At 35.0% G+C, this 26,748-nt stretch overlaps 1 protein-coding gene across 1 annotated transcript in view; it reads left to right on the top strand.

Moving 5' to 3' along the window:
* The window catches only part of LOC309970626 (glutamate decarboxylase 1-like), a gene marked incomplete at both ends in the record, with an annotated part of 41,092 nt that extends 15,718 nt beyond the window's left edge, over nucleotides 1-25,374 (top strand). The window contains 14 exon segments of the mRNA XM_082853064.1: nucleotides 2,953-3,073; nucleotides 3,497-3,612; nucleotides 3,614-3,664; nucleotides 3,666-3,741; nucleotides 5,785-5,875; nucleotides 8,692-8,804; nucleotides 9,123-9,238; nucleotides 10,827-10,906; nucleotides 13,130-13,184; nucleotides 13,918-14,034; nucleotides 15,038-15,102; nucleotides 15,205-15,283; nucleotides 21,292-21,399; nucleotides 25,201-25,374. Of these exon segments, the coding sequence (XP_082709190.1) occupies nucleotides 2,953-3,073; nucleotides 3,497-3,612; nucleotides 3,614-3,664; nucleotides 3,666-3,741; nucleotides 5,785-5,875; nucleotides 8,692-8,804; nucleotides 9,123-9,238; nucleotides 10,827-10,906; nucleotides 13,130-13,184; nucleotides 13,918-14,034; nucleotides 15,038-15,102; nucleotides 15,205-15,283; nucleotides 21,292-21,399; nucleotides 25,201-25,374 (1,362 nt within the window).
* Nucleotides 25,375-26,748: the final 1,374 nt, after the last annotated feature.

Raw genomic sequence — 26,748 nt, 5'->3', positions numbered from 1 at the left:
AAAAAGTAGCATTTTGGACTATCAAATATTTAAAAAACTACTTTTGTTTTCTAGTCTGGTAAACAAAATGAGAGAAACGGAGCCTGCTGAGTTAATTCCTTGAATTTCATCCTGCACAGGCTACCTCTGTTTTTAAGTCCAACAGTGCCCTCTACATCCCATTCTCTGTACAGAATTCCAGCGTTTGAAAAACACAGAATGATCAAGACGACGAAACTGCCCTCAAATTTATGAGTGTATCCTCAAAATAAGTATAACAAGAAAAGTTTACTCATATACTCTTTAATCTAAAGTACATAATTCTCAATATTTTCTACTTCTAAATCAGCAATATCTTCTGATCTTCTAAGAAGACAGATGTCAGGCATAGGTTGCTGGAAAAATATTAAATCTTATATTCACATATTATTTATGATATTTTCAAAGCCATATTTGAATTATCAGTAATTTTAGAATTTCTTTTTTAAAAAATGTGATCTCTAAGGGTTGTCACTGCTTGAAACTAGATTTCCAGAAAACTGGCTCCTATTCTGTTTGTCTTTGAGATCAAACAACTCTCAAGTTGCCAGCTGTTAAACTGTCATTAGTAATCTTGCCTTAATAACTTGATACATTTAGAAACAGCATGCTTTTCTAACTGATTTCTCCTAATAAAAGTAACAGCAATTTCATTTGATGGACTCCATTTTTATTCACAAATGTTCTTATTCAATTTGATTTTTAAGGATTTCGATGTGTGATGAAGAGGTTTGTTAAGCAGGACCAATTCAGTTACTTCTGAACTTGGCGCACTGTCACTGTGGCCTAATTTATATGTATCAGCAGAGTTTCCATCAGATGTAGAATTTTACTTTGTGATTAAAGGTGCTATTTCATAGGTAAACATTTTGAGTCCTGAAGAAGAATTTCAGGAATGTAAATGTTTTTAAGAAAAAACAAACAAATAATTGATTTATTCCAGATCATTATTAGCTACTTAATATATACCACCACATCTTGGGAACCAGAGATAAAGAGGTGAATAAATTGAGAACATCACTCTCATGGGGAAATTAGAGGAGGGTGTCCAGACAATAACACAGTCAAGAATCAAATTAATTTTATACTTGCAGATATTTTTTTGTTTGTTTTTTTTTGCGGTACACGGGCCTCTCACCGCTGCGGCCCCTCCCACTGCGGAGCACAGGCTCCGGACGCGCAGGCTCAGCGGCCATGGCTCACGGGCCCAGCCGCTCCGTGGCATGTGGGATCCTCCCGGACCGGGGCACGAACCCGTGTCCCCTGCGTTGGCAGGCGGACTCTCAACCACTGCGCCACCAGGGAAGCCCTGTTAACATATTTTGACAGAAGCATATTAGCAATCATTATCTTACTTATGCATTTAAAACAAGCATTTTGTTATTAAAGATTAATTTAATTTAGTTTTAGGTTGTAGATCCAATGTGTAGTTGAGCTATTAGTGGAATATAATTCTTATGCCAATAATATCAAATTTTTTGGTTTCTACATAATTTCCTTATAAACGTTCTGTAACACTGTTTCATGTACAGAAGCTTTTTACTTTCCCTTTTCCTTGTGCTTTTTGTTTCCACTATTTTTAAAAAGTAATGCTTTTAAAGCTTTAGTACTTTAAAATTTACTTATTATCAATTATTTCTCATTGTCTATAGCAGTGAAACTCGAAGAAAGCAATTTTCCTCTAGAAAAAAAATTGTACAAAGTATTAACCTAATATATGTCTACTGGGTCAACATGTAATATGGAAATTTGTTTTTAAGTACACTGCATTCTTTGCAGATCATCTCACATTTCTGTAATTTCTGCTCTCTTTTCTTATGCACAGTTTTTTTCATGTATCAGGTTTTTATTTATGGAAAAAGCTATTATAGAACACTTTTATCTGTTATACATAAACATTTAAAATGCTTATGTTTTATCAATTGATAATTGTTGTAGCAATGCTTAAAAATTAAACCAAATTAATCTTGCTACAGTTTTAACAAATGTAGTCTGGATGATATAGGGAAATAGCTTATTTTACTTTAAGAAAGATCCATTAGAACTGGAAACAATACTACTAAGCTTATAAAATCCAAACTACAAAATTTAGCCATACATCATTTTCTGATTAGTGTTTTTTCTATATAGCTATAGGTAAACAAGTTGATTTTATACATTATAGTTTGTACTTTCTTTTTTCCCATACATTGCCCAGAACATAAAATGATGCTTAACAACGAATTACTTGCTTGATTGGATATCTGGTTAAATACTTTTATTGAAGAAGACCTCAAGACTTACTATTTTCAAATATTAATTTTTAAAGAGGATAGATAACTTAATGGCGTTTCGATTCAAATACCTGTCTATAAATTCTAGTTCCACCATATATAAAGCTATCTTTGTTAATAATAATAGTTATCTACATCATAAGCCTATGCTATAAGGATTGAATAGAATAATACATGTGAGATACTTAGAACAGTTCCTGGGCCATAGTATGTGCTCAACAAGTGTTAATTATTATTATTTCTTCTTTAAATCTGTTTATGTGCATGCTGGGAAAAATGTCTTTATAAGGATTAAAATGTGTGTACAGCACTTAGGACTCTTAGTATGTAGTAGAATTTATAGTTAAATGCTAATATGTATGCAAGGCACTTCAGGATCCTACATAGTAGGCACTGTTATTTATAGTTAAACATGATAGGTCTTAATTACTAAATTACTAATCCTCTACACTAAACTGATATGAAACTAAAGAGCCTTACGTAACTTCAGTAGAACTAATGCTTCTCTCCAGTTTACACCTATCCACCAGAGATCATGTGTAAATAAAATTTCTAATGTTATGAATTTTTTGGAGGCATACATTTGATTACAGATAAAAGCAGTAAATACATATTATCAGCATGTTTTAATAATCACAAATAACTTTCTTTCTCAACTTAGATAGGAAACAGACAGATGAGAAAAAAATCTGTCTATCCATTTCAATCAGCTGACAAAGATGCAAAAAAAGAAGCTCACACTGAAAATTTAATGACTAATTTATCAAATGCTTATGCTTCAGGTATGGATGCCATTAACAAATGTTATTTGTTTTCTTTTTACAAAATTCTATGTCATCTATATATTTATTGAAGCAATTATGATTTCCTTAAGATCTGATTCTTCAACTTACTTTTAAAAGTACACTTACCAGCTCAGTTTTTGACAAGACAAATAAGGTACATCTAGGAGAACTTGAAGGGACAATTCTTCTGTCCAATGATGTTAATCTAAAATGGTCTATTTTTTGGTGAAAACTGTTATCCAGTGGGACTTTGAATGAAGATTACTTGTTGGATTTGGACAAATGCTGCTTCATTTGCTATTTGACATGGCCTTTTAATATCTTTAATATTTAATGATCAAAACTCAGTCTCATGGTGATTTTCTTTGGCTCTTTAGTTACTGACCCTGCTGTTTATCTCTCTCTTTTTTTTTTCTCTAGATTTGTTGCCATCCAAGGATGGCAAAGATTTAACAAAATGTTTTCTGCTACAGGTGGTAAATATTCTTCTGCACTACATCGAGAAAACTTTTGATGTTAAGAGTAAAATATTGGACTTTTCATCATCCTCATCAACTTCTTGAAGGTTTGGATGGGTTTGACTTAATAGCTGTCTGACCATCCTGAGTCTCTGGAGCAGTTGCTTGGTTACTGCACAGATACCTTAAAATATGGGGTTAAAACAGGTGATTTTCAAATTTGTGTGCCTGAACTGAACTGGATGAATAGCTTTGAGTTTACATTTGTGTTGAAAAATACTCCAATTTTATTCATTTTTATTTAAAACATTTGGTTTATTTTAAATTGGTATTGTCATATATGAATTGCTTATTAATTAACAGAGAAAAGTAAAAAAAATGATTTTGACTTGGAGAGTTATATCTCAATGGCAAATAACACAATTTTTATTTACCTTTTTCATTTTTTTGTTTTATTTGATAATATTCATTATTGATGCTTAATTTATTGTCTCTATACATCAATAAAACATAGAGTGCTAAAATTAGATATATGTATAATTTATATATACAGCCTACATTTTAGAAAGTGTTTTCTGAATAAATTAATATCATTGTAACTTGATTCTTAATCTCTTAAAGCAATGATACTTCCAGGAGCAAACGATATTTGAACAGGCTCTAGAGGCAAAAAAGAGATTCAAAAAGAGCTATCATGCACATCATCTTTAAGATATAGTGTAAAACCAGTGCAAAGAACAATCCATTTTGGAGCTAAGGAGGGGAAGATTAATTTAAACTGAGCTGAATATAGATTGTTCAGTTTGACAAGTAATGTTTGGTGATCCTTTCTTAATATAAAATTTCAAAACATCATTTTAAGAGGGACCTGGTTTTTTTCATAGTTGAAATTATCTATTTTTGGTGTTTTTTTATTTTTATTTTTTCACATCTTTATTGGAGTATAATAGCTTTACAATGGTGTGTTAGTTTCTGCTGTACAACAAAGTGAATAACTATACATATACATTTATCCCCATTTCTCCTCCCTCTTGCGTCTCCCTCCCACCCTCCCTATCCCACCCCTCTAGGTGGTCACAAAGCACCGAGCTGATCTCCCTGTGCTATGTGGCTGCTTCCCACTAGCTATCTATTTTGCATTTGGTAGTGTATATATGTCCATGCCACTCTCTCACTTCATCCCAGCTTACCCTTCCCCCTCCCCGTGTCCTCAAGTCCATTCTCTACATCTGCGTCTTTATTCCTGTCCTGCCCCTAGTTCTTCAGAACCTAGTTGAAATTATTTATCTTTTTTTGGTGCTTTTTAAAAATTATTTTCCATTATGGTTTATTACAGGATATTGGATATTGTTTTCGGTGCTATACAATAGGTCCTTGTTGTTTATCCATTCTATATATAATAGTTTGCACCTGCTAAGCCCAAACTCCCACTCCATCCCTCCCCCCACCCCCCTCCCCCTTGGCAACTACAAGTCTGTTCTCCGTGTCTGTGAGCCTGTTTCATAGATAAGTTCATTTGTGTCATATTTTAGATTCCACATATAGGTGATAGCATATGGTATTTGCCTTTCTTTGAGTTACTTTGCTTAGTATGATAATCTCTAGGGACTTGATGTTTTAATCAAAAAATGGATAAGGAACTTCGGAGGGAAAATTGTTTTATCTTTTAGGTGGTTGATCCCCCATTCACTGAGGTAGCTTTACACACCGCATCCTTGGTCTGCTTTAGGTGGGCTCCTCGCTCTGGCATTGGCATTCAAGCCCCTTCTCAATTCAGTGCCTTCTCATAGCTGTTCCTTGTGCTCATAATAATCCTCCTCCACTGTTTGGAAACCAACCAAATTGTCCCTGAAAGATCACCTCCTCCTCTTCTCTGGAGATTGCCTCTTCTGCTCCCCTGACTGCTGTGGATGCCCTAGGAATGGTCTTATAACATCCTGATCCTTTCCTTTGTAGTGATTTTTACTGTAATTAAACACATTTGTGTCATTACTTGATTATTGTCTTTTTCTTCCACCAGTCAGTGAGATCCCCATGGTAGCAGCTATGTCCACCTTGTATGCCCACTGGATCCCAATACCCAGCATTGTCCCTGCATATGATAATTGCTCAGGAATATTTACTGAATGAAATAAGTAAAGTGTGCTTGATCCATAATACCTGTTCACTGAGAAACTGCTATAAAATTTAACTACTTTTTAGCCTTGTGTTTTTACTTTGACCCATTTGCAATTTTGTCTTTTTTTCTAGGACATCCATGCTATTTTAACCAGCTCTCCAGTGGGCTAGATGTGACTGGACTTGCAGGGGAATGGTTGACAGCCACTGCAAATACCAACATGTCAGTATCCTTCTGGGTCTAAGGAACGTGAGACTATTAGACACACAAGCAAGAGCGAAGATGTCAGTTGCGGAAGTTACATTTTGCTGGATAGGATGTTTGCTATATCAGAAACAAATAGTTGATACCCCGAGAGAAATGCAAAGAAGATGGTTCCTGTTCCCTGAGTGACATTTTGACTGGTCCTCTGGACAGTCTCTCTCTAGAAAATCTCAGGATATGAATTTCCTGGTAAGTAGTAAAGTTCAGTTTTTTAGTCTGAGTTATTAGTGTGCAGATTGGGAGCCCAGCTCCAGGATTGGAATCATTTCAACACTACCCAAAACAGTCCAGAGCACGTAGTCGAAAAAAGACACAGACAAGTATGTGAAAAGTTTCCTGAATATAAATTAGAACTTCAATCTGCTTGAAGGTGAAGAAAGTAAACTATTAAAGGAAAGTTAAATTGAACTCCAATGTGATTCCTTACAAATTTTGAACTTTGCCACAGCAAAACTTGCAGTTATAAGAAAATTAGATACACTGCTGCAACATTTTGAAGTAAAATTAATTTTAGGGCAATATATTTCAAGGTTAAAGGGATAGGGAAATGATTAGATATGAAATTGAAAGGATCAGTCTGTGTCAGATGTTAATATAATTTAACTAGCTATCAAAAGAGAAAGGTGGTAGAAATTTAAACTTTAAAACCAAGAACTAAACATTTATGAGAAGTGACTGCTTTGCTATGTGGGAAAACTGTGGTTTATTTTAACTGTTTAGTTGTCACTGGGATTTTAATGATGCACAGGGATTTATAGATGTGAAATGCATGTAAAAATAACCTGCACAGTTTACTGCTAGTTTTAATTTTTATTGCTTGATTATGGCCCTTTATTTAAACATGCATAGAGTAATACTTTAAAAAACCTATATCTTTTGAGACTATATGATGCACTTTATATGTTATATAAATTATTACACAAAAATCATTTTATAAATCTTGCTTCATTATTTGGAATCCCATTATTATGAAACTTATTTTTTGTGTGAAGAAAATATAGATTCTTGGTTTAAACAGAGAAATAGTGGAAAGAATACATGGAAGATGCAAAGACAAAGGATTTAAGAGAGGGTTCTTTACCTTTGAATTTTTCTCATTTTAATGAATGGATATCTCCATTGGATAGCTCCATGGGTATCTCCTACCATAATCTGAGATAATGGAAAAGCATGTGAGATGGAATTAACGAGAACCAAATTTAAGTCCTAATTCTACCATTTAATGGGTCTCCGTTGTCTGAAAATAATGTCTACTCCATGGAATTGAAATAGGATCAAAAATGTAATGTGTGTAGAAGCTGAAATTGACAGAACACTGGCAGAAATGAGCCTCATTGAAATGGACATCTGTAGGCTTGCTATGTAAACTTTGTTCTTCTTGGAACTAGAAGCCTAATTCTAATAGGTAATGGATTTTCTTAATCTGTGTTTTTGTGCAGAGCCTGGGGCCAGAGTTTATAGAGTAACACTTTATTAGGGCATGCCCTGCAGAGGAGCAGGATTGGGGGAAATGAAGGGAGTCAGGACAGGGCAGAGGGTAACATGAGGGGCATTTTAGACCTGGCTACCACTTAGTATAAGCAGAGGTGAGTGCATGATCTCCTGGGATATATGGCCCCCTGTAAGTGACTGCTTCTAAGATCAGTCCCTCTGGAGGGAGCAAGGGGAACAAATTTATTCTCAACCGGGTCTCTTACAGCCAAAGGACTGCACGATGGGATGTTAAGTTCCCCACACGTAATAACTGGGCATTCTTGGGATTACCAGCTGATTCCATGACTTGTGATACTAAGGGCAAAAGGAAGACCCTGGGGCTGAAGGTCAGAGACTGCAAGTGTGGGTGGGAGGCGACTCTCCATTGGGTTGTGGGTGAGTCTGAGTGAAAGTGGTCACAGTGGTGGCTGGGCCTGAATAACACCCAAAGGCCTTAGAGACAGAGAAAGCTGAGGACATCTGAAGTGGCACATACGTGGTCCCTGATACCGGCATCATATATAATTACACTTAGAGAGGTCTTTACAATTTTTTTAAGAACAAATAAAAGGATTTCTTGAGAACAACTGAACCCATTTTTTCATTTCAGAGCTCACTGCACATACATCACTGTTTATTGCATAGGATACATATAGAGAAAAGCTTAGAGCCTTCTTTGAAATCCCAGCTTCTTTCTCTGGAGCTAATTTCACAGGGAGACTCAGAGGAGAGTCCCCGTAACAGTGCTCTCTGAATTCTTTTCCATGGGGCCCATGTGGTTCCTGTAACGTCTGCTTGCTTCAAGCTGTTATTGAAAACATAACCGTATTTAGCCTTTTTTTGCGGTGTGTTTGCTCACAGTACAGTCTTTAGGTGAAAAACGTTTATCAATCAGTTTTTAGAAAAGGCTCTTTCAGGTTCTGCAAGATATTGTCTGTACCTCTAGATATCTGTCTTTCTAACTTGTCCCCTAGGCAAAGTGTAAATATTTCCTTGATAACTGGACATTTTCTGTCCCAAACAGTGTTGTGTGTGTGCTGAGGGCACGGAGCTACTTTCAAATTCCTTTTGGTGGAAAATGAAATTCCCAGCTACCTCACAAAACCATGGAAACCTTGATACTTCCTTTGTAGAACTAACGCACTCTAGATCTGGAAGGGACCAGTCAGAACATATAAAACTTAACCATTTCTTGCACAGTCTATTATAGCATACAGAAATGTGTAGAATCTTATCTAGCACATGATTTTATTTATCCTCTTCCATGTAATATAATTCACAGTAGAATTTCTATATTATAGGTTTACCTATGAAATAGCTCCAGTATTTACCGTCATGGAAACAAGTCTTCTTAAGAAAATGTGTGAAATTATCGGCTGGAGAGAAACAGAAGCAGATGGAATATTTTCACCTGGTAAGAAAAATGTTTATGAGCGAAAAGAAATATCAGGAGACACTCAAAATGTATTTCAACTAATATGACTGTTTTCCAGAGATAAATGTTCATAAGCCGTTGTGTTGGTTATAATTATAAAGAAAGTTTTTAGAAATCTTAAAGTTGTGAATTGTGTTGTTTGAGCTTTCTCTTAACACTTTCAAGGAAGGCTATTTGAAAAATGACATCAGTGATTTGGCACAATTTTAGTTTCAGAAAACTCTCAAATTGTCATGATTTCAATCCACATTTCTGATTTTGGAAACTAGATTAACAGTCACGATTTCTCTTCCATAGGTGGGAGTATATCAAACCTATATGGTGTATTAGTACCTCGTTATAGGCAATATCCAGAGATAAAAACAAAAGGCATGACAGCACTTCCATGCCTTGTATTGTTTGTTTCTGAACAAGTAAGTATAAAGTTTAGATTTTTCCAACTTTTAAGAGTCTTCTAAGATACACTGATAAAGTAATTGAAAGACTGAGAATATTAGCTTCATTTTTCCATTAAATATATTCAGTAATCTGTCTGGATCTATGGATTAATATTGGAAAGGGGAAAAACAACTTTCCAGTTGGTATAGACTCTATAGATTAGCAATACAGATAAGTCAGTATTAAAATTTTATTTCAACATAGGGGAAACTAACAGAAAAAATGTGATTATAAATATAAAACATTTTGCTACCTATACCATAAAAAAAGCAAGACAGAAAATTCAAATATACAATGGTTCACTTTAAAGTTGAATTAAAAGAACGAGAATGTGTTTAATGTTTTCTTTTTCCAGTTAGGACTGTAAGAGTCGGTTGACAAGAAAGCTTTATTTTCATAGGTCCTCAGCCAGATGTTTCTGATACTGACAGTATATCCATTGAGGTCTCCTGTAGTTTTAATGTTCCAACCCTGTGCCTAGTAACAATACGTATTTTTAAAAAATCAATTCATCCTCTAATAAATTCGATCACTTTTTTCTTTTCTACCATGGTAACATTTATAATCTTAAAGTGTAATTGTAGTCCCAGCTTGAGAATTCTATCTAAAAGTACTTGGAAACACAGGGTTTTCTTTAAAATGTCCCCATGTTTGCAATGTCTTTCCTTTGCCAAACTCAAATTGGCATTATATAAATGTATATTATCAAATTAGAGACCACTGCTGCATATTTAATGTAATTTACTATAAAACTTAATACAATTGAAGATGCTTGTTTACAAATGTCATTTTCATCATTTCACATATACTTTTTAAATATAATGAGCAAATAAGCTGAAATTCCACAATACAGATTAAAAAAGAACATTTCCTATTTCATCTATGCATTCTCCATTGAAATGAAAATATATGGTTAGGATTTTAAATTTCTCTACTTGTTTCTCTCATATATCTGGTCTTTTCCGGGCAGCTAAAAATAACCCAGGCCAAGTTTATCTTTGAGCTGTCACCTCCATCTTACTGATACTGTTTACATTATGCAAATGATACAAGGAGACAGTAGTCACCTAGAAGGCAAGAAATCAAAGTTGATGTCAAAGTCAAAATTAAAAACTGCAAGCAGAATAAGAATTGATTCATTTCTTCAGGCCTCACTCTTTAAAAAAAAATTGGAAATTCAAGACTTAAACCTGTCCATAACATGTAAGGATTTACCTGGAGGATATTGTCACTAAATTTATAAATGACACGATTCATGTGTATACAGAGAACGAGAATATTCAAACTCCTGCATTTAAAGAGTCGTGTTCTGTGACAGTGCCTCCTAGAAAGAGGTACTACAACCTTCTTCATCTCAACAAATGTAATGATAAGGGTCTGGAACTATGCCTTAAGAACTCTACTTGCATGTGTGTGTGTGTATATATATATATATATATATATATCCATGCACAAACCCATGCAAAGCTATGCGTATAAGCCCTAGTGTGAGTGATGCACTAGTGTAAGTGATGATTTAAGGCAGGAGAATTAATACCTTTCTTGTTTTCATTTTTGCCCAAGGGTCAGTATTCAGTAAAAAAAGCTGCAGCAATCCTTGGTATGGGAACTGATAATGTAATTGAAGCAAAATGTGATGAAAGGTATGTCCTTAATACATTCTCAAAATTTTTTATTATCATGCTTGGTATGAAGATTAAAATCCCATTTTTCTATTATCCCAATTTTTAGCAAGAATACTCTCCCATATTAGTTTCAATAATTTTAACTAGAAGTAATTATGAAACAAGCACCAAGGTATCCTATCCTACTGTTAAGACTTCTTTACTAAGTATAGTCCTAAATCAGTGAGACTGTCACATATCCATTCCTTGTTTTAAGTAGATCCAGTTAGCAATATGATGTTTAGAGATGAAAAATTCAACTGCATTAGAAATCTACAGAGTGAAAATATATTTCCATTTGTCTTGAATCCTACTTTTCATAAATAAACTACATTACAAATACATATATTCTGGGAGATCATTTTGATGCATATCAAATGTATTTATACATTTATGCATATCAAATTCTGTGTTATAATCTGCAACTTATTCTTTTATTTTTTTTGGCTTTAGAATATATCTTAGGAATCTTAGCCCATGAATTTATACAGACCTTCCTTATTCTTTTTTAATTACTTCGGAGTTTTCCATTTTATAACTGTAACATAATTTCACATATCTTATTTAAAAGGGTTTTCACCTAGATATTAGTATTTAAGAACAATGCTTAAATGAATATAATTATATAAATATATTTGAGTGTCTGTGTTTTAATATTTCTCATGTGAATCTCTAGAAGTTGAATTATTGGTTCAAAGAATGTCTGCACTTACAATTTCATAAAGATTTTTATTTGCCCTTCAAACATTTTTTAGTTAATTGATACTCTTATCTACCTTGTGAAGCCTGAATATTATCAATACTTCTATACTTGAAAATTCTGATAGACAAAGATGACGTTTAGTTATTTGGGACAATGTATAGGCAATATATGGACCAGCCAATTGTGTATTACCATGATCTGTCTGTTCATGTTTTTTGCCCATATTTTATTGGTGGTTTATTATTTATTGGCTTGTAAAAAATATTTATATATTGAAAAGTTTTGAAATATAAAATATATGAATATAAAATATTTTGCAAATATGTTTTATGTTTATAATTCAATACTTATCTCAGGTCATTTGGTTTTCTTTATATAAATCCCGAACATTTCCTGAGAATCCCTCCCCCAGATACTCTATATCTTTTTTACTGCTATGAATAGGATATGTTCTATGTTTATTCAGAACAATTAGTTTTAAAAAATAGGAACCTAATTTTTGTAACCACCCATTTGCTCAACATTCTTATCATTTTCAAGAGTTTTTCAATAAACAATGTTAGGAATTCCAGGTATACAACCATATGTACTCAAATTAGGGTTTTTTTCTCCTCTTCTTTTTATCTATCTATCGTCATCATTATAATCATCTAGCTAGCTAATAGGTATTTCTTCAGAAAAAAATACTATAATATTGATGGTAGTGAGCATCCTTATCTTGTTCCTGACTTTAAGAGAAATGTTTCTTCTGAATCATCAATAGACAGGATTTTAGTCTGAAAACTGGATGGAGTAGGAGAATATTGGCTTTTGGGTTTTTTTTCCCAGAAATTCTCTGTGAAGAAATGTGAGGCCACCTGAATTTGTGTCATGTTCTTCCCCCACTCCCCCAATTTGGACACTTGATTTTTCTACCTTGATACTAAGAAGTCTTTATAATTAAAGGTTAATAATTAGGTAGATGAAAGAAAGAAGAAAGGAAGGAAGGAAGGAAGGAAGGAAGGAAGGAAGGAAGGAAGGAAGGAAGGAAGGAAGGAAGGAAGGAAGGAAGGAAGGAAGGAAGGAAGGAAGGAAGGAAGGAAGGAAGGAAGGAAGGAAGGAAGGAAGGAAGGAAGGAAGGAAGGAAGGAAGGAAGGAAGGAAGGAAAAAGAAAAGAAAAGAAAAGAAAAGAAAAGAAAAGAAAAGAAAAGAAAAGAAAAGAAAAGAAAAGAATCATCTGTATCTTTCTTGGAAAAATCAGAATCTTCTGATTTGTAAGTAATGCTGATTTTAAGATGATTGAATAGTAAACTAAGCATTCTTTAACTCAAATAACACGATATTTAACATTGGTTTTAGACAATTAAACATTTACTTAATAGTTGTTTTTACACCTATAAATACCTTTGGGAGAAAATAAAAACTAATTTTTTAATCTTGAATATTATGTATTCTTCTAATTGGTAGAATTGGTTTGTTTATTCACTGATAAGAAATCAATGTGTATTTGCATTTTTAAGGGGAAAGATGATTCCAGCTGAGTTAGAGAAAAATATATTACAAGCTAAAAGGAAGGTATGTTCTGAAGTTCCATATTTAACACACAAATGCATCTTAATTTTCTTCACCTTTTTTTTTTTTTTTGCGGTTTGCGGGCCTCTCACTGTTGTGGCCTCTCCCGTTGTGGAGCACAGGCTCTGGACGCGCAGGCTCAGCGGCCATGGCTCACGGGCCCAGCCGCTCCGCGGCATGTGGGATCTTCCCGGACCAGGGCACGAACCCGTGTCCCCTGCATCGGCAGGCGGACTCTCAACCACTGTGCCACCAGGGAAGCCCTCTTCACCTATTTTTGTTAGTGGAAAACAATTGATAAGATAATTGCTAAAGGAAATAAAATAATCCCTAAATGTAGGAAATTTCTTCTAAAACTGAAGTGAAATAATTAACATTGTAGTATTTCCTGATAATTTTGTTTCTGTTAACTATCAAAAGAAAAGTTATCAGGATATTTACTAATAAAGGGGTTTGGTCAGCTCTACTGTTGTGGTATGATGTTCTGAAAATAAATTCAGAGAGAAATAACAATAAATGAGACTCAGAGGTAGTGGTATTAGTTCATCTTATGGTTAAGCTACTTTTTCCATTACTGTAGGTACCTTTGAGTATTTGAAATTTTTAAGTACTTAATGCCCTTAGTCAAAGTTATCCAGCTTCCTGATGTCCAGAAGTGTAACGGTTAAGTAACAATATTAGCATAGGAGTGGACTTCATGGGATTGTAAGAATGATGCAGCTTTTGTCATCACCAGGGCCAAACTCCTTTTTGTGTCACTGCCACAGCTGGCAGCACAGTGTTCGGGGCCTGCGACCCACTCCACGACATCGCAGATATTTGTGAGATGCACAAACTCTGGATGCATGTGGATGTAAGTCACGTCCTTGAGTCTGGATCATGATTCACCTTTTTAAAAAGATGTATCCTATGGATAGTCCTTAAAATTTTTTAATTGACACTGCAGGCAAGACAAAAATATCTGTAACCCTAATTTTTATAAAGAATAAATATCAAGAAAAAATAGTCTTATTTGCATAAATTATCTTAAATTAGACTTAATACACTATCATGGAATGAGCTACAAATGTATCTAGTGTTTAAAAAAAGTCTAAACCTCTATTAATATTCAACCAACAATTCAGAAAATCAGTTTAAAGAAATACTTAAAACAATTTTAAATCAAAAGGACTTAGCCCATTACTCTAATATACGTTTCTTAATTAACAGCTATTATGGAAATCAAAAGTTTTGATGCTATTAGTTTGGTACAGTGACTTTGGGCAAAAATGTCTTTGGCTTTGACTAGAGTTGGACAAATTTAAAGTTATATAATATGGTAGATATTTTAATTTTTCTGTAGTATTGCCAAATCTGATTCCAACTTTTAAAAATTTCTGTCTCTGGAAATTAGAAGGTATCTCTTTGAATTAATTAGAAAAAAACCTTTACTATGTCATGAATAGACAATGAAAACTAATAGGAGGAAATTTTTAAATGCATTTTTCTTCTAAGTAGGATAATTATAGCCAAGTTTATAATTATCTTGAATAACAATTAAATCTTCATCAACTTTTGAAATAAAATTAACATAGGAAAAAGCATTCAGTGCTATGTAAAAAGAAATAGAGGGCTTCCCTTGTGGCGCAGTGGTTGAGAGTTCGCCTGCCGATGATGCAAGGTACACGGGTTCGTGCCCCGGTCCGGGAGGATCCCACGTGCCGCGGAGCGGCTGGGCCCGTGGGCCATGGCCGCTGAGCCTGCGCGTCCGGAGCCTGTGCTCTACAACGGGAGAGGCCACAACAGTGAGAGGCCTGCGTACCGCAAAAAAAAAAAAAAAAAGAAATAGGAACACAAATCCTTTGTATCTGTTACAGGCAGCTTGGGGAGGTGGATTGTTGCTGTCCAGAAACCACTCCTATAAACTCAGTGGCATTGAAAGGTGAGACCCGGGTCATTGCTTGTGCAAGCGAAAGAACCTATTTACGCTTCTGTTTTCTTTCATTAGACGGTGAGCACTAACTGGGGCTGTTTTGTCACCTAGGGCCAACTCTGTGACCTGGAATCCACATAAACTCATGGGTATCCCCCTTCAGTGCTCTGCTATCCTGACTGGGGAAAAAGTAAATAATTTCTATTTTCAAGTAGGGACATAATGGACGTCTTGGTAATGATTAGCTTCATTGTGAATGTTCAAAACCAAAATAATTGTGGCCTCATTGAATGAACGTAGTGCAGCACCATTTGCCCTGTTGAAGAAAACTGATCCTTCCCTTTTGATCTTTTTATTTTTTATTTTATGATATAGTCCTTTTATTTAAGTTAAAATATTGCAATTATTTTTTCCCATTCAAATACTAACTGCTTTCTTAAGGCAAGTTTGAATTGCTCTTTAAAAAATCTAATTAAGATATTCAACTCTTCTTATTTCTTTGAACCTGCCTTCTCTGTCATAGTGCAAGTTTTCATCATCTCTGATTGGAATTGTTTCCCCTAAATATCTTTCAGCTTTTAGGTAGTCCTTCATCTATGACCAGTATCATTTAGCAGGGAAGATGGACCTGAGTGTTAATCTCATTCATTTTCAAATCTTTGCTCTAACATGTATTAGCTTTGTGATCTCTAACCTCTGCTATACTCTCCAACTTATCTATTACAATTCCCTCTTTATTCCCTTATAAATTATCATTAATTAAGCAAGAATTGAAGAATTATAGGTTTACAGTCCCTTATTTACAATTTTAAAATTTAAAAACATTCTGAACAATTAATTTTTTTGTAGTTCATCAGGTGACAAAACCAATCCTCACCTGTTGTGAGGCTCATATTGACTCTATGTACCCACTTAATGTAGATATTCATACTTCACTATAGAAATGTTAATGTATTTGATTATGACATACAGCCCCAGACCCCAATGAAATGCTGCATTATCTTCTATATATGGACTAAACTACTTATAAAAAAATCTGTATTTTGACACCCACCTGTTGGCAAGGTTTTCAGAGAAAGGATGTGAATTTATTTATTTATTTATTTAACATCTTTATTGGACTATAATTGCTTTACAATGGTGTGTTTCTGCTTTATAACAAAGTGAATCAGCTATACATATACATATGTTCCCATATCTCTTCCCTCTTGCATCTCCCTCCCTCCCACCCCCCCATCCCACCCCTCTAGGTGGTCACAAACCACCTAGCTGATCTCCCTGTGCTATGCGGCTGCTTCCCACTAGCTATGTTTTACGTTTGGTAGTGTATATATGTCCATGCCACTCTCTCACTTTGTCACCACTTACCCTTCCCCCTCCCCACATCCTCAAGTCCATGCTCTAGTCTAGTAGGTCTGTGTCTTTATTCCTGTCTTACCCCTAGGTACTTCATGACCTTTTTTTTTTTTTTCTTAGATTCCATATAGATGTGTTAGCATACGGTATTTGTTTTTCTCTTTCTGACTTACTTCACTCTGTATGATAGACTCTAGGTCCATCCACCTCACTACAAATAACTCAATTTCGTTTCTTTTTTTTTTTTTTGCGGTACGCGGGCCTCTCACTGTTGTGGCCTCTCCCGTTGCGGAGCACAGGCTCCGGACGCACAGGCTCAGCGGCCATGGCTCACGGGCCCAGCCGCTCTGTGGAATGTGGGATCCTCCCGGACCGGGGCATGTCCCCATGTCCCCTGCATCGGCAGGCGGACTCTCAACCACTGCGCCACCAGGTAAGCCCAAGAGCAGCATATACTGTCTCTCCAAACACTATGACAACAGCAGGACATGTCTACACCCTCATTCTGCCCCTTATTTATAATTTTTAACTGCCCCTTATTTAAAATTTAATTTAAATAATTGACATGCTTTTAGGAAGCTATTCCTGTCACCTTCTTCCCAGTACTCTATAGGAAGATGGGCATTAGGTTCTGTTCAGATGAAAGCTTTGCCATGAACTAACAACATCTTTAATATATTGGGGACCTGGTCCTCTACATTACATTACCCACCCTGTGGACCCTAAGGGACTCTCTTAGATGTCAGTATCAGAGGCAGTTAGAGCTGGTTAGATTTTTATTTGGTAGATACGGAATTCCTAGTACAAAACACTGATAGAAAAATATATTCTGTAACATGAAACACAGAGGCAAATTCATGATCCTACTTTGGTTAGTCTATAATATATTGGCAATAATATATTGGTTAGTCTATAATATATTGGCATTAATATATTGGTTAGTCTATAATATATTGGCATTAATATATTGGTTAGTCTATAATATATTGGCAGCATTTTCTCTTCTAAATTTATCTCTTTCATCAACTGCTTTTTCCTAACCTTATAATCACCTAGTTCAAAACAAGCATTAAAAAAACCACTTTGAATAGTGTATCGACATTGGTAACTCACCTTAAATTCTTTTGATAATGAGGCATTGAAATAATGAATACATTCATTCAATAGTAATGGATCTACCATTCATTGAACATGTATTAGGCTAGAAAGCTTTACGTATGTTATTTAGCTTATGTTTCCCAACAGTTGTGCTGGTTATATCTGTTAAATAGGTAAAGAAATTAACTTGCTAGTGGATGAAGAGAACTACATCTAAGGAGCAAAGGTGACAACTCACCTAAATCCAAAATATATTTTTTTCCACAAATTCATATTGTCTGTCTTAATACAATTCATAGCACCATGGGAATGCCAAAACTCACACTGGGTAGTGATGAAAAGCAGGCCCATCATCTTTTGCACATGGAGACTGCTTCATAAAAATGGTGTATAAACAGATGTTATATAAGTAGGGCCATTCCTGGGAATAGGAAAAAAATTTCAGCGTACCGTGAAATGGGAATTCCTTTATATTATAGAACATTTTTATATACAAGAAATCAGGTTCAGGTAAATACCCATGATGGGCTTGAATGGGAGGAGTTGACTTGCACGTTTGTAGCATGAGTTATAACTAGTAAATATTTAAACATTTGCTATGTGAATCTCCATCAGTACTCTTCACAAAATAATGGGCATTAAGAATGAAGTCCAGAGATATAAATGAAAAATTTCATAGTTTTTCTCATTTGCTATAATTACAGAATGAATACTTCATTGATAGTAGGAAGAGGAGCCACCTTTAATGAAATTCGTATTTCTTAAAAATAAAATTAGTTACATAAAATACTGTGATAGGTTACAAAAGTAAGTAAGAAGAAAATCATATAGTAATGTAAGATTCTACAAACATCGATTATTATGCAGAAGCAAATCGAATGCAAAAGCTTCTTTTTGGTTGAATTTTCTACATGGGTTGGACTGGTTTTATATTCATAAAATGACTGTGTTTGGCCAGGAGAGTGCTATAGGGAGCTTAATTGTCCAAGAGCCCATCTGCTTCTCTTAAATTCATAACTGCATTTGCCCTGAGGCTGTGCTTTCCAGAGTTTTCTCCCAGTCAATCACTGACTGAGCACGGCAGGGATTCTAAGGCATTCCCATTCCTGAGAGACACAAGACTCTCTTGATAGCTGAGTTGGTGTGAAGAGTTCCCAAGGGCCTTTCTGAATTTTACTTAGATTTCATCATACTCTAGGACGCTTCTTCCCCACCTTTCCCCACCTGTTTCCTTCACTTAGGGTCAGACTTATGCACAGTCTGAAAGCTCTCCCAGTCTGATTGGCTCCTTCCCACTGTCTTTCACACAGGTACTTCACTAATGAAGTCCTTGCACCTTTAATCTCATCTTGGTGTCTGCCGTTTGGAGGACCTGGGCTAACAGAGTCCAATTAAGTTCAGAATAGAAGTGCCATTGTCTTTACTATTCAATCTTTGTAGATTTTTTTCAAGAAACTTAAAGATACATTCACAAGGAGGATGCATATCCTGATACTTTTCATTGCCAATTTAGTATGCATTGAATGCCACCAAAAGCTCTATGTGGAAAACTGCTGAAGAGTAATAAACTCTATGCCAAGTACTTCAATGATATTTAGCCCCATTTCTTCAGAATTCAGAGTAGGAATATTCTTCATCAATAATTTCTATTAACTTTTCTGCAATTTTTTCTTCCTCTAATTACTTACAGCTTCTCCCTGAACCAGACTGCCCTCAAAGAAAAATATCAAATGATAAAGTGGTTAGCTCAAAATATTAGTCCACTGCTATTTAATCATGTCTATTCTTAAGCATTTCAAAGACTAGTAATGCCTTCTCCAAACCAATATTTGTTCAAAATTGTGAAAGTTGGGAGCATCTGACCAAATGTTCATACAATCAAAGCTTTTTACACATTTTGATTCATATATATTTCTTGTGGAGAAAAATAAGGCTTTGAAAAGGGATAAAAAGTTGCGTGCTAGGGTTAAGTATTTATAATTTTAAATAGTATAGTAATTGTCAATAAGAAGGTTACATTTGTGCAAAACTCTGAAGAAAGTGAAGAGGAGATCACGCTAATATTTAGCTGTGTAGCAAGAGGGAATCTCAATTTAAAATCTTTGAGATGAAGCACACCTGTTGCATCTAAGACACAACAAGGAGATCAATGTGGCTAACATGGAATGAGCTGTTCATATGAGGAAATAATGTAAGAAAGAAAATGAAAGGGTTCCTCCGTCATTACTCTTTCTTAGAACTCCATTGCCTTCGGTCTCTGTTGAAAACAAGTTCTGATTTAAACAGAAAGTGTAGCCTCTTGGGGGCTCCGAGCATCCCCGCTTACTTAGTTGTAGGTGTAGCATCCTTACCTCATGCTATTTGCATTGTCGCTGAGTTGCCACATATGGTAGGACCAGTGGAATCCCATGCTCATTGTGCAACGCAAAGGCTATGTGTGCCTGGGGAGGCAAGGAGTGGCAGACATATATGTTGCCTGTATCTCCTTAGCTCATAGGCATAATCCATTGTCCCACTGGAAAAACACAAGTCCAAAATAAAATTTTAAAGAATTTCAGGACAGCGACAGCAGAGCATTACGTTAAGCCTGAAGCCCTTCTGAATGTGGGCCCTGTGTGACTGCACAGGTTGTGTGCTCATGAAGCCAGCTCTGATCACAAAGGCTTAAGTATTGAGAAGACACTGAAGTACCACCTCATATGGTTGTCAAGGCTCTATACTACACAAGCCTAGAGTAACTATGAACACATACCCTCAGCATGGACATACATGGAACGTATGGACAGAAGCAAAGAGACCAGTTAGGAAGCAATTTTAGTAATGCAGTGGACAGTGATTGGGCCAGCATAGTGGCAGTGAATAGGTTAAGATATATTAGATTCTAATTACGTTTTAAAGAAAAATCCTGTGGAATTTTCCAAAATATTAGAGGTGGGGAGTGAGAAAAAGAAGAGGGTCGAGGATAAGAAAACTTTGATGTTTTGGGCCTTAGCAACTAAAGGATAAAATTGATGTATTACTGAGACTGGGAAGACTGGGAGAAACAAGTTGGTGCAGACAGGTCAGGAGTTCACTTTTGGACATTGATTTTGAGATGTTTATTAGTTATGTGAAGCAGGAGACTGAGGTTCAGAGATGAGGTCTCAGACGGAAATGAAAGTGGGAGAGTCATCAACCTGTATGTACTGCTTAGAGCCATGAGACAAGTGGAAATCACCAAGGGAAAGACGGTGAGTGGAGACAGATTGGTCGATTTTTCTGTGCCTCCATTATCCACTTTATAGGATTCTTCTAAGAGTAAATTAAACTAAGAGTACAAAGCACTAAACTACATACCTGATATACTGCTGAAGCTCAACAATTGTCAGTTTTAAGATGCACTATGCCAGCCAGTATGCCAAGGGCTTTATTTGCCATATTTCTTATTTTAAAAATTTGCTCTGCATACTAGACAGATAAAAAATTCATGTCAAAATATTTATCAAACATTTGTAGATCTAGGCAACCAAACTTAGAAAGGCTGAGTAACTTGCCTCAAGTCCCACATACAGTAGGGAGTAAAAGCAGGTTGAGGGGATAGAAATAAGAATGCAGTGAGAATATATAATACCTACTGTTAGTAAGATAATAATCACATTTATTTAAATAAGTACATTTAAATAAATTTAATACATTTCAGGAACTTCTTCAGTGTAATTTAAAGGTACTTACTTGAATGAAGCTTTTGATTTTTTTTAACTACAGGGAACCTATGGCTTTGAGGCACAGATCAACAGATATATGGAACTTGCAAAATACTTTTATAAAGTTTTAAAGAGAAAAGATAACTTTAAGCTAGTATTTGATGCAAAGGTAAGGACTCGATTAGTGGGCTTTTTTTGTGAGAGTGAGTTTAAAGTATCTATACTTTCTTTGCTGAGTTTTTTTTTGTTTTGTTTTGCGGTACACGGGCCTCTCACTGCTGCGGCCTCTCCCGTTGCGGAGCACAGGCTCCGGACGCGCAGGCTCAGCGGCCATGGCTCACGGGCCTAGCCGCTCCGCGGCATGTGGGATCTTCCCGGACCGGGGCACGAACCCGTGTCCCCTGCATCGGCAGGTGGACTCTCAACCACTGCGCCACCAGGGAAGCCCTTTGCTGAGTATTTTTTTTACTTGAATATGTTACCTATCCAATACTTTGAGATAATTTAAAAGTTATATGTAAAAATTATTTTAAATATTTTATCTAAATGCAAAACATTTCGGTTTTAAAAACTTTTCCATTTGAGTTCTCTTTCTTACAGGCCGAGGGTCCAAAATATTAATTTGATGATTATACTCAATTTTTAAATTTTTGAGATGAAACTCTTTGGTTATAATTGCTTTTCTGATTTTGATAACACTGAATTAAGAGTAATTTAATTGTTCCTAGTTTTTTTCTTGTATGTTAGAGAATGCAGTTGGGTTTCTGGATAGTAGATGACATAAGAAAAAGTGGCTTTAAATTATATGATAATCCTTGGTTAATCATTATTAAAGTACTAAGTAGATATTAATGAAAAAATGGAGAGGTTTGCTAGTATTCTATCCATCTTCCTCTGCAAGGCCCAGTCAGCCAACCCAATGGCATGCTTTAAGTCATGCTATAAGAGTAACTATTAGGAAACAAAGGTGCTTGGTCTTTTTTCTACATTGTCTCCCTCTGATTGTATTATTTCTATTTTTGGTTAGTCTCGCTCAGTCTTAAGTGGAAACTAGAAGTAAAGAAATCTGTTTGTTTTTAATACTGTACATTCTCTGATCATTTATCTGCCTCTCTGAAATGAGCTTTCATAAATTGATTTAAGTAAAATTCTCTTATACCCCTTTATCTATATAAAAGACATCTAGTCACTGAAGCCAGAACCTTGAATTCATCTTGAAGACCTAGCAAAGATCAATTCTATCTTTTGAAGATTTGGGAAATTTAAACTCTTCTATCTGTACCCGTGGCCACTGCTTCAGTGAAGTCCTCTCCATTCTCTCCTGAATTACTATAACATTCTATTAACTAATATTCTCCTCCCCTCAATTGTTCTCTCCCCTAATTGATTGTCCTGAATGACCTTACTCAAATATAAAATTGACACTGCCATTAAAATATTTTGAGGAATGGGCATGGGATGGATGGCTGAAGACTGGGCACTCTGTGAGGACACCATTTCCTTTATCTCTGTATTTGGTGCCTGATACATGTATTAGATCCTCAAAAACTATTTTAAAATATATTAAAAGTTAAATTAAATACTTCTGGGATAATTAAGGAATTAGGTAGGGCTTTAAGGATACTTATAAAATTACTAAAGAATTAGGTAAAACTTTAAGAATACTTGTAAAATTTTAATTTTTTTTTTTTTTTTTGCGGTACGCGGGCCTCTCACTGCTGTGGCCTCTCCTGTTGCGGAGCACAGGCTCCGGACGCTCAGGCTCAGCGGCCATGGCTCACGGGCCTAACCATTCTGTGGCATGTGGCATCTTCCCAGACTGGGGCACGAACCCGTGTCCCCTGCATCGGCAGGTGGACTCTCAACCACTGCGCCACCAGGGAAGCCCTAAAATTTTAATATTTGATTTAGCCTGAGTTCACCAATGTCTGCTTCTGGACTTAAACGTATCTCAAAAAGTTTGGAAGAGATCAAGAACTGCAAAAGGTAAGTTTGTGGGTATGGTGTGGTATTTATCATTTTAATATTGCCTTTTAAATAATGTATCTGGGTTAGTTTGATTGGTTAGTGGAAGGCGGTAATGCGGTCTTAAGCCATTTTTAAAAAATATTTGTATGGAACCAAGTGAAATCTCAACCCACCAGTCATTTTGCAAATTAATCTAGTCATCCTTTATATAATTGAAAAATATTTTTTGAATGCTAATATTCAGTCTACTGAGTTTTTTACCCTTTGGTTAATTCATTCATCAGTTAATGCTTGCCATATGTTCCAGAGGATTTAGAGGTATAAAATGAATAAGACAGAATCTGAGTTCTAAGCTAGAAGGCTTAGTGGGGAGAAGATAAGAATAGAAATAATTACAATTTTTATGAGCAACAGAAGATGCGCTTGGAGAAGAATGATCACATTTGAAATATTTATCATAAGGTCATCTGAGCAAGAATCTAGGAGAGATTTCATTACAGATCAGTGATCAGTACTGAAAAGAATCCAAATAAATGTCATAGCAATGAGAAGATTTAATCTTTACCCTAAGAATGTATATTAAAATAAAGAGAATTGCCACTATTACATGTTCTTTAGCTATACATTTACTGTAAGTTTTTAAACCTATCTTAAGCATGCATTATATACATACATCTTATAATAGTATCACCACCACTTTTGAGTTGACCAACATCACAACTACTTATCTTAGGCAATGTGATCCGCCCTAGGAGAAGTTGAACATAAACTATCTGATATCAGTGTTTAAGGGCATCAACTTTTTATGTCATCAGAAAATTTCACCGGGCTGATAAGTCTTAAGAGAAAATAGAGAATTTTTTTGGTTTTGTTTTGCTTTTTGATAATACCCCTTGTTTAAATATTTTGTGGTTTGAGGCAAGTATTGAGTGAAGCTCTTAATTTTTTTTCTTAACATGTAAGTGTTACCTTTTACTAGGGTAATTACTACCAGCTGAGAGTTAGCGGAGTACACGTTTACAGAGAGCGAGCTATTTCCTGGAGATACACACACTCACTCACCAGAGAGCCGTCCCTCTCAGAGATCTGCGCATGCTCCTGGATGGAGGGCAAAGGGGAAATATAAAGCAGTTTTTAATAATATTGCAGGCAATAACTAATACCTTTTATTTTATGGTCATGTTGATTAATTAAAATATTAAAGAAGGACATTAAATGAAATGTCTGACCATATAATGACTATATAAACATATATATATATATATATATATATATATATATGTATGTATATGCCCTGCCATATATAAAAACTTATGGGAAAGTTAAGTAATGGAGAGCATCTGTAGAATTTTAAAGGTAAACTGTGCAGGAGTAGAAGTTTCGAGAAGAGGAACACATTCAATAGTTACAGAATGCCCTCCTCTTCCTTTCTGAGTCTCAGTACCACTTTGTCTTATAATAATAACCCAAGGGCGTAATGTGATCCAATGTCACGTGCATGGTATTGTTTTAGGAGCTGTGCAAGACAATTAAACAGATAGAATTTGTCTCTGTAAAATTTACAAAGAAACTATGTTTTGCTGCAAAACAGTGACCTTGTAGAAAAACTCAAGATGTATTGTAATGATTCAAAGAGCGGAAGTTAGAATACCAAAAGATACTACTGCTTTTCCATTTTCTATTTCATTTTACCTCTCCCAGATACTTCTACTTGAATTGCCATATAAATAAAATGTCACACAACCTTCTTTAATGTATTCTAGCACACTTGCATTATTTTGTGAGTTTGGTAATTGTGAATCATGGAGTAACAAGAGCTACAGTATGAATATAGAACGTGCTGCCTTTTCTCTGTACTAAGCTGCTTCTTAAAAATTATCCCTGACAGTTTTAAATTGCCTGCAATTTACTTCAAGCTAATGATAGTTATGTAGCCATCTAGGATGTGGAACAGTATTTACTTGTGAAATTTCCTTTTAATGATATTTGCATTTATACACAGATTGCTCCAAAGATTAAAGCACAAATGATAGAGGAAGGCACAGCCATGCTAAACTACCAGCCTTATGGGGACAAAGTAAATTTTTTTCGAATGGTCTTTTCTAATCCTGCCACAAGACAAACTGATGTTGACTATGTTATTGATGAAATTGAAAGACTTGGGAAAGATTTATGATACTGCAATATGATTTTGAATACCAAAACTAAACACCAACTTTAAAGATTTACTGCTGAAGATAATAAGAAAGGAATATTATAAATGATATTCTTTCTTCAGAACGTTTGATTCTCTTTTATCCTATGTTATACAAGATGAATAAAGAACAGTGGGTCATTGAAGATAGATAGATAGATAATAGATTCAATTTTGTTTATGTATTTGTTGTTTTCATTAATTCAATGAAAGATTATTGAAAATCCATTAACTGTCAGGGACTTTTCTTGGTGTGTTAGAATACGTCAGTAAATAAGAAAGACAAAAATCCTACCTCTTGTAAAGAAAGAAGTTCCATTGTGAACATTTGGTAAGTTAACATATTTACATGCTTGAATTAGTTGCATAAAGCCTTCCCGAGGTGAAATCATTTTCAGTAACATATGGTAGTGTTCTGTTTCTGTAAAAAATAAAATAATACTTATGATGTTTCTCTATTTCAATAAATCAGATGAACAAAACGTTCTGTATTTTGGAGCAGAGAGTCAGGGAAGAGAATGACAAGGGCTGACATATTTGCCTTTTGATCCCTGCATTTTTATTTAGAAGGAACTGTGGCTTCTACCAAGTTTCTATGCAATGATTTAATTCATTTTTTTCTGCAGTGCCATTTTTAATGTCTCTAAAGGTCAACAACAGTGGCATCGTTTCATAATTCTCCAAAAGTATATTGGCCATAGTTCACAAAATGGAATCAGGTAGCTCCACAGTGATGATAAAATTAGTATTTTTCAGCTCCTTTTTTGAGATAATAGAGTTAACATTGAGCACTTACGGTATGCTAAGAATCTTAACTTGCATGGTTTCATTTATTTCTCTCAATATTACGATTTAAAGTGATTTATTATCCCCATTTCATGAATGAGAAGATGAAGATTTAAAGAATTTAAATACAGTGTCTAACAGCATGCTGCTGATAAGTAATAAAACCCAAATTTGACGCTAGCCAGGTTTTTTCTCAAGTGTGCATGACAAAGAACCTGCTAAATGCCTTGATGCAATTCACATACACTGCTACCAGTCGAGCCATTTGTCAAATCACTTGAGCTATGCAGATCTCTTTCCTCTTCTCTGAAATAGGAATAATAATTGTGCCTATACTGCAGGGATGTTGTTAGAATAAAATAAAGTAATTGTGTTAAATATTTTTTAAAACTTTGAATCACTCTGTATATGTTAGTTTTATTCTTTCACAACGTGTACATATATCAAATCATCATTATGCACGCTTTAAATATCTTACAATTTTAATTGTCAATTGTAATACAATAAAGCTGAAAAAAATTAAAAGATATTTTCTCAGTATAGGAAAAAATCAAATAATTTTGTAACTTC

The sequence above is a fragment of the Leucopleurus acutus genome, assembly GCF_964270905.1.
Source record: "Leucopleurus acutus genome assembly, chromosome: 13".
NCBI lineage: Eukaryota > Metazoa > Chordata > Mammalia > Artiodactyla > Delphinidae > Leucopleurus > Leucopleurus acutus.
Note: the sequence above shows the minus strand (reverse complement) of the source record. Positions and strands in the feature narration are given on the sequence as shown.